At 64.4% G+C, this 7,571-nt stretch overlaps 1 protein-coding gene across 1 annotated transcript in view; it reads right to left on the bottom strand.

The window, feature by feature from the left end:
* Nucleotides 1-2,706: 2,706 nt before the first annotated feature.
* The window catches only part of PTH1R (parathyroid hormone 1 receptor), a 21,063-nt gene continuing 16,198 nt past the window's right edge, over nucleotides 2,707-7,571 (bottom strand). The window contains exons 8-15 of the mRNA XM_034657203.1: nucleotides 7,476-7,479; nucleotides 7,064-7,217; nucleotides 5,435-5,495; nucleotides 5,022-5,088; nucleotides 4,655-4,749; nucleotides 3,909-4,050; nucleotides 3,758-3,799; nucleotides 2,707-3,223 (exon numbers count right to left, since the gene is read on the bottom strand). Coding sequence (XP_034513094.1) covers nucleotides 2,831-3,223; nucleotides 3,758-3,799; nucleotides 3,909-4,050; nucleotides 4,655-4,749; nucleotides 5,022-5,088; nucleotides 5,435-5,495; nucleotides 7,064-7,217; nucleotides 7,476-7,479 — 958 coding nt within the window. The 3' untranslated portion in view covers nucleotides 2,707-2,830. The remainder of the gene's footprint in view (nucleotides 3,224-3,757; nucleotides 3,800-3,908; nucleotides 4,051-4,654; nucleotides 4,750-5,021; nucleotides 5,089-5,434; nucleotides 5,496-7,063; nucleotides 7,218-7,475; nucleotides 7,480-7,571) is intronic.

Here is a 7,571-nt window from a genome sequence, read left to right as displayed (position 1 = left end):
GTCCCCTCTCCCCTGTGTCTGTGCTGTTCCCTCCCACCTTCCCAGGGTGAAGGCAGAAGGGTGAGGGCTGGCACAGACTGCCACCCTGGTGGGCGTGTGACACCTGGCTCCATCCTTGTTCTGCACAGGCTTGCAGGTTGAGGGCGGACAGAGCCATCTCTTTGATGCCCCTGGACCCCCGGAGGCCCCATTCTGAGCTGGGAGCTATGGTCTCACCCAGCCTCGGGGCCTGGCCTTGGGTTCCAGGGTCCCCAGTCAGGTCCGTTCCTTCCAAGGGTCTTCAGAGGTCCCTCTCCCAGTCTGGGCGGAGGGAAGACCAGCCAGAGAGGGCAGGGCCTGTTCACATGCCCAAGACAGGTGGGAGCTGAGGCCCACCTTACTGGCCCCACTTGGAGTTCAGGGCAGCCCACAAGGTGCCAGACACCGTGGCCAGGAGGCTGAGGATCTGGGGTCTCTCAGTGCCCTCCTCCCTGCCTGCCGGCGCCCAGCTCGGCTGGTGTTTACGTGTTCTCTGCGGCTTGGCTGGGCCGGGAGGCCTTGAAGGGAGAAGTGACCACCTGGCCCCAGCCCCTGCTCAAGGCAAACAGGGCCCTGACAGCCTGCCAGGCCCACTGAGGGCTCCCACTTCCTCTGCCAACACCTGGATGGCCCAGGCGCGGCGCAGGGGCCTGAGTGGGAAGGCCGGCCCTGGCCTAGGGGCTCTAGTCTAAGGGAGGAGGGTTCTGGCCTAGGGCCTGGGACTGGTGTAAGGTCCAGTCCTGTCCCGGACATCCCAGAAATGGTTCCCAGTCTAAAGGGGGAGGCCTGGCCCTATCCTGGGGGGTATCTAGTCTGAGGGGTGAGCACACCCCTGCCTGGGGGGTGGTATCTCGGGTGAAGAGCACGGCGCTGTCTTGGAGGAGCGGCCACTCTGAGGGGAGAGCACAGCTCTGTCCTGGGATGGAGGTCCCTGGTCTGCGGGAAGAGGCTAAACCCTGTCCCAGAGGGAATCCAGTCTGAGAGGAGAGGCTCAACTCTATCCTGGGGGTGCCTACTCTGAGGGGGAAGACAGCCTGTCTTAGGAGTACCCAGTCTGAGTGTTGCGGGGTGAGTGGGCCTCATGGACCCCACTTCAGAAGTCTCCTGAGGAGTCGTCTGGGTGAGAAGATGGGGCTGTGGGGCCCAGCCAGGTGGAGGCCTCAGGGACTGCCTGTGGGGTGGGCGGGTGAGTGTCCCAGAGGTCCCGTAGCTTTGAGCCCTGAAGACAGCACCACACAGACACCCCTGGGAAGGGGATGGGGATCTGCTCTGCTTGGGTCTCCTCCTCCCAGCCAGTGCCTCGAGCAGGGTCCTTCCTGCCTGCTCCCTGCCTCCCACAAGGCTACCTCTACCCTGACGCCTCAGTAACCTCGTCTGGCCTCTCCAATGAAGCAGGGACTCTTCTAAATGTGGCTCAGACCTTGTTGCTCTCCCTGCACAGTTTCCAACAGCTTCCAGCATTCACGGGAGTCCTTGATGCTGAAACTGGCTCAGTGGCCCTTCAGGTCCCGGCCCGTGTCTCTCACAGCGTTCCGAGCACGTGGGTACACCAGGCCTTTGGGCGATTGTTTGCCCTTCCCGCCATCTGGAAGGGCAGGCAGGGCCGGGCCTGAGGCTGCTCAGAGTACGTCTACACCACCCACTGCCTAAGTGAGTTTGCGGTCCTGGCCCCATGACCCCTCACCCAGTCCCCAGTGGGGTGGGGGTGCTGATGGAGATGGGGAGCGCTTTCCAGATGTCGAGTCCACGGAGAAGAACAGAACAGTCTGCACTGGAGATGAGGGGAGGAAGGGCTGGGCAGGGGCCCTAGCTTGTGTAGGCCTGGAGGCACGGCTGTCCTCGGACTCGAGAAAGGATCTTGTTCTGGTCAGACCATGGGGTGGGGATACCGTTGGGTCCATTCTCAGCGCCAGGCGAGGAGGCCTGTGCCATTCTAGGGCCCAAGACTGGGGTGGGCGGGGGTCAAGGGGGCACGTGACGTAGCAGGTGGGTGTTGGACAGGGGTGCGTAGCGACAGTCTCAGATCCACGGTGAGTGGATATGCCGAGTCCCGCGGGCCCTCACCCCAGGCTCCGAGCACTGCCTGAGCCCTAGCACCGGCCTCAGCCCACGTCTCACTTGATGACCTCGGCACGCACCCTGCTCTCTCAGTCTGGTGGCCAGAGGTGTGTCACATCCAGGGTGGGGTCTGGGGATCGTGTGGCGAGCTCCCTGGGTGCCCAGCCCCCAAGGGGCACAGTATGGCCAACAGACAGGCAGGAAGGGGTCTGGAGCAGGGCCAGGGACCCAGGGGGGCACGGTTGGCCCTTGGTGATCAGTGACGGGGCAACAGGTGAAGAGCTGGCGTAGAGGAGCCGGGGTCCTGTCCCCCTCCCCTGGGCCCGGGGGCCTCAGCAGAAGCGTCGGAGGTGGCAGCTGGTGGCGCGGAAAGGCTGCGGCCCAGCTCCCACATGGCTCTGCTGGGCCCCCGTGTGACCCCAGCAAACGCGGGCCACTCTTGGCCTCTCCCAGGTCTTTCCTGCTGGACTGTGCCCAGACCCCAGGGACTGGCCTGTGGCCCCTGGAGCCCCTCCAGAGGTGAAACCCAAGACCGCCTCCATGGCTCCCGCCCCTCCCCGCCCCTCCCCTCCCCTCCCGAGCCCCCACTCAGACCACAGGAAGCTACACACCGCTTCCTTTTCCCTCTTCTTTCTTTTTTTCCTGTTTTGTCTTCCCAGCCCCAGCCCTGAGTGGGCAACCGTCCCAACTCCCGTCTCTTGGTCCGTCTGTCAGCCCTTATGCCCACGGGTCCAACGCTGGCTCGGGTCCCCGGTCACATGACTGTCTCCCACTCCTCCTGCAGCAGGGTGGGCGGCCGCTCCGGCGCCGAGGCCTCCTCCTCCAGCCCAGAGCAGGAGCCATTGAGGAACCCATCGTCCTTGGGAGCAGCCGCGGCAGGTGGTGTGGCCTGGAGGGTCGGGGCCCCCGGCTTGGTGTGGCCGGGGAGCGGGGGGTGGCCGTTGGTGGTGGCGGCGGCGGGGGCGGCAGCGGGCAGCAGGCGGGGGCTGAGGGGCAGGCCGAGTCCCGTGCGGGGGCCTACGTTGGTCACACTTGTGTGAGACACCATCGGGCCGTAGCTGTAACTGCTGCTCCCGCTGCGGGCCTTACGCTTGAAGTCCAGTGCCAGTGTCCAGCGGCTCCAGGATTTCTTGATCTCGGCCTGTACCTGCGATGGCCCGAAGGAGGGCGGACCGTCAGGTAGGCCTCTCGCCCCTCTGCCACACGTCCCCTCTTCCCCCCCGCAGCCCCGGCTGTCCCTCATCCCTGCCCCTACAACACTCAGCACCAAGTGGAACCGGAGGCGTGGGGTGTTACTGGAAAATTCCAAGGCCAAGTAAAATCCCATCATCCTGAGAACGTGGTGCCTGGCTGCAGGCATCCGACACACCCGGAGTCTACTAGGCGCAGATGGCCCCAGGGGTGGCTGAGTCGTTCACTCTGAGTCGTTCACTCTGGATTACGGAGCATTCAACTGTGGGGTTGGGAAGGCACGGGCTCTGCCAGAGATCGAGGAGCCCGCAAATCCTAGCACATCCTGAGCCTGAATCATCTGGAAAGACTCTGCCTTCACAATGTCCTCGGGGATGTTCTCGGAGGAACCAAGGAACTGGGCAGGAGAATGGAGGGATGGGACTGGGGAACCCTGGCACTTCTGTGTCCTCCCCGCCTTGCCCCAGTGCTGCCCCCCCACCCCGCTTACCTCGCCATTGCAGAAACAGTATATGATGGCGACAAAAAATCCCTGTGGGGAGAGGCGCGTGCTAGGGGTCAGGGCCCAGAGGCCGCACTTGCCGCCCCCACCCTGCCCTGCCTGCCCCTCCCCCCGCCAGGCCTCGGCCGGGCCTGCGCACCTGGAAGGAGTTGAAGAGCATCTCGTAGTGCATCTGGACTTGCCAGAGCGTCCCTGAGACCTCGGTGTACGGCGTGGCCATGAAGACAATGTAGTGGACGCCGAAGAGCGGCATGAGCACCAGTGTGGATTTGAGCAGCTTCCTGGGCCAGCGGGGCAGGTGGCTCAGGGACGAGCCACTCCCCCTCGGGAGGCACCGTGCCACCCGCACCTGCCCGCCCCAAGCTCAAGCTCCAGGAGCCACTAAGGGGCCTGCGGCTCTGGCCAGAGCGGAGGACAACCCAGTTAACCTGGGACAAAGTGTTCCTAAGGGCCCTTGGTGCTTGTACCCGCTGGTCCTTCTACTGGCACTCACGTCCCCCTGGCCTTACCTCTTCATCCCACGGCCCACTCCTCAGGTTTCGGCGGAGCTGCCATCCCCTCGAAGCCACCCACTGCCCACCTGTCCCTTGGACTCCCTACAATCAGCTCTTCGAGGAGAGGTCTGGGTTTGCCCCCCGCCCCCCTTGCAGACCCCAGCTCCAGGGCAGGGCCTAGCCCTGAACGGCCCAGGTTGGCTCTGGGGTGGCCCCAGAGACCGGGGGAGACTGCATGACAGCTGGGTGGGGCCATCCTGGGAGCCAGGAGCTGGGTGCTTCCCTCAACACAGGCTCATTCTTGGGGCTTCGGTCTTTGCTTTGGGACATGGTGCTGGGGTGTGATGACCCCACTGCTCTGAGGAGCCCGGGCCCGGTGGGCGCAGCTCACCGGTACTGCTGCCGCGTGTCACACCGGCCGGCATTGGTCTCCCGCAGCTTGGTGGCGAGCACCCGGACGATGTTGATGAAAAGGATGAAATTGAGCTGCGGGAGTGAAGGAGGGCTGCATCTCGAGCTGCATCGCAGCAGGGTGGCGGTGAGGGCCCGGGGACCCACGGCCCCGCCCAGGCTCTGCTTGGCCACTGCGTCGCCAAGTGGGCCCCTGTTCTCCCCGACTGGACTGGGTGGGGGTGGGGTGCCCCTCGGATCTGTGGCTCCAACCCTGGTCCAGGGAAGCCTCTGCAGTCCCCATCGGGGGGTGGCCACCGTGCCTGTGGTGCGCCACCCCCCCCAGCCCGGGTGCCACCCCTGCTCACCACAATAGAGGCCAGGATGGGCACCTGGATGATCCACTTCTTGTTCCCGGAGCTCAAGTCCCAGCACCTGGGGAGGCCGAGGCGTCAGCTCCCACCCCCACCCCCCATTCCCACCCTGAGCCTGCCCACAGAGGGGCCCATAGCTGGTCTGCTCTCACGGCAGCGGGTAGGGACAAAGGACGGGGGGTGTTGGGTATGGCCAGGCCTGAGGCCCCCCTCAGACACTGCTTTTGAAGCAGCCTCCTGTGACCCTGAGGGGGTACCTGGCTCGAAGCTGGACAGAAAACTGAAGCTGGGCCCACTCAGGGCCAGGGTACAGGAAGCCCCCTCACAAGCTTCACAGAGGAAGAGGGTGCCAGGGTATTTCCGGCCTGTGTGAGGGCCCCGCCGCTCCCTTCTCCACCTGCACCTACCCGGTGTTGGCTAGGGTGGCTCTCACGCTGACCCACACAGCCACGAAGATGGCGGGCAGACCTGTGGGCGCAGAGGGGACAGCGTGTGAGGGACCGGAGGCGCCGCCCATGCTGTCTCTCCCCTCCGCACACCTTGCCAGGCCCATTCCTCTCATCCTTGATGACCCCCAGCTGACCCCATCACTGTCCCTGCCCCCCTCACCCTGGGCCCATGGGCTGCTTGGTGACAGCCACACGCTGGCGTGTGCGGCTCTGCTTCCCACAGCCTCCTCTCAGGGCTCCCGCACTCAGGACCCAGGGCAGCCCTCCGCCCTCATCCTGGTTCTGCATCTCCTACCCACACATGCAGACCTGTGGGACTCACGGGAAAACAGGGCATCACTGATTTCCCCATGCCCAGTCCATTCCTCCCTTCCCTTTAGGCTCTGGACTGGGAGTTCCTGTGGCGGAGGGGCCTAGTACCAGCCTTTTTCTGTCCCAGCACCACCCCCAACACACACACCCAGCTTGAAAGGTCCTGGCCCCCATGGATGAGGCTGGATGGAATGACAGCTGTCCCAGGCTGAGTAAAGGCCACAGGGGAACCTTGGGGTTCCTGGGCCTGAGTCAGCTCAGATGGCACATGGTACCTCTGAGTGAGCTCTGCCTCTAGACCGGAGCCCAGGTTCCCACCCTCTACCCCCTCACACTTCATTCTAGGTCATTTGCACCCTTGGGAGTGTTGGGCGTGACCCGGGTTTATGGTGGGAAAAAGAGCTGTGACGTTCTTGTGTCACCAAGTTCTACTGCTCCAGATCTCTGTTTCCCGCCCACCCCGACACCCTCTAGCCCCAGAGTCCGCGTCAGTTCCTGGGACCAGGCCCAGGTCTCCCCCAACTCTGGGGCTTGCCGTGGGTGAGGTCAAGGTCAGAGTGTGTGCCAAGGGGCTGTGGCTGTTGACCTGAGAGCTTCCGGGTGCCGAGTGCAGGGAGGGCTTCAGCCACCAGGCCTACCCCTCTGCAGTCTGGCCAGTTGCCCCGGAGCCCAGCCAAGCTCTGGAGCTGCCAACAATAATGGACAATTATCGGTAACTCGATCCCGGAGCCCGCGGGGGAGGAGTGCAGAGCCCCAGCAACCCATTCTGCAGAGGGGCTGCCAAAGCCCAATGATGCCGAGAGGCTGGCCTGGGGCTCTGGGTCATGGCTCCGGCAGGCGGGGTGGCAGTGGCGTGGACAGCTCCACGCAGTGAGGGGACTGGTAGGGAAACAGGGCTAAGGGTGCAGGGAGTGTCCCAGACCTCAACTCCAGCCCTAGGGTGACCTCTGACCCACCATCCCACTCTGATCCTGAGCTGAATCTTGACCTGAGAACAGTCCTTCCCTCTCCTGGGCTGAGCCTCAACGCCAGGTGAATCTGCCTCCAGATGAGCCCCAACTCCAGGCTGAGCCTAGGGGTGAACCCTGACCCGGGCCAAGCCCGGTCGCCTGGGCTTGGGTCAGACTCAGCGAAGGGTAGGAAGGCCACCCGCTGGCTGCCCCATGTCCAGGATGGGAGAGGCTGTGTGGGTGCCTCACCCTTAGCGGCCCCCTTGACCCTGCGGCCCGTGGGCCCACCCTTGCCTGTGCCTCCCTGCCCACCGCGCCTGCATACCCCAGCCGAAGACCGTGAAGCCCCACAGGTACTTCTTTTCTGAGAAGAAGGCCATGAAGATGAGGCTATGCAGGTACAGCCCCTCCACCAGAATCCAGTAGTAGTTGGTGGCCAGGAAGTAAAGGAAGAAGGTCACAGCTACCCTGCAGCCCGCCTAGGAGAGCAGCTGGTGTTAGCCAGAAGGCAGGCCTGCATCTAGGGAAGTCAGGGCTGGGCTGGGCGATGGGCTGGGGGGTGCCCATGAGATAGGACAAGTCCTGCTGGTCCAGCAGGGAGGAAAGGCCAGGCTCTGGTCAAGGGCGGAGCTGAGGAGGGCGGGGGTGGGGGGCGCGAGGAGGAGACGTTGCCAGGGGCAGGAGGGCACTCAGGACAGTGGCAGGGACCAAGGTGAAGAGGGAGTGGTTGGGGTTACTGGGCTGAGGCAGGAGGGTTGAGGAAAGTGCCGGGAGGGGGACAATCACAAAGCCCTCGGCGGTAGGGGCGGGGAGCTGGGCGGAGGGGTGCGAGG

Source organism: Ailuropoda melanoleuca, chromosome 4, assembly GCF_002007445.2.
Source record: "Ailuropoda melanoleuca isolate Jingjing chromosome 4, ASM200744v2, whole genome shotgun sequence".
Classification (NCBI taxonomy): Eukaryota; Metazoa; Chordata; class Mammalia; order Carnivora; family Ursidae; genus Ailuropoda; species Ailuropoda melanoleuca.
Note: the sequence above shows the minus strand (reverse complement) of the source record. Positions and strands in the feature narration are given on the sequence as shown.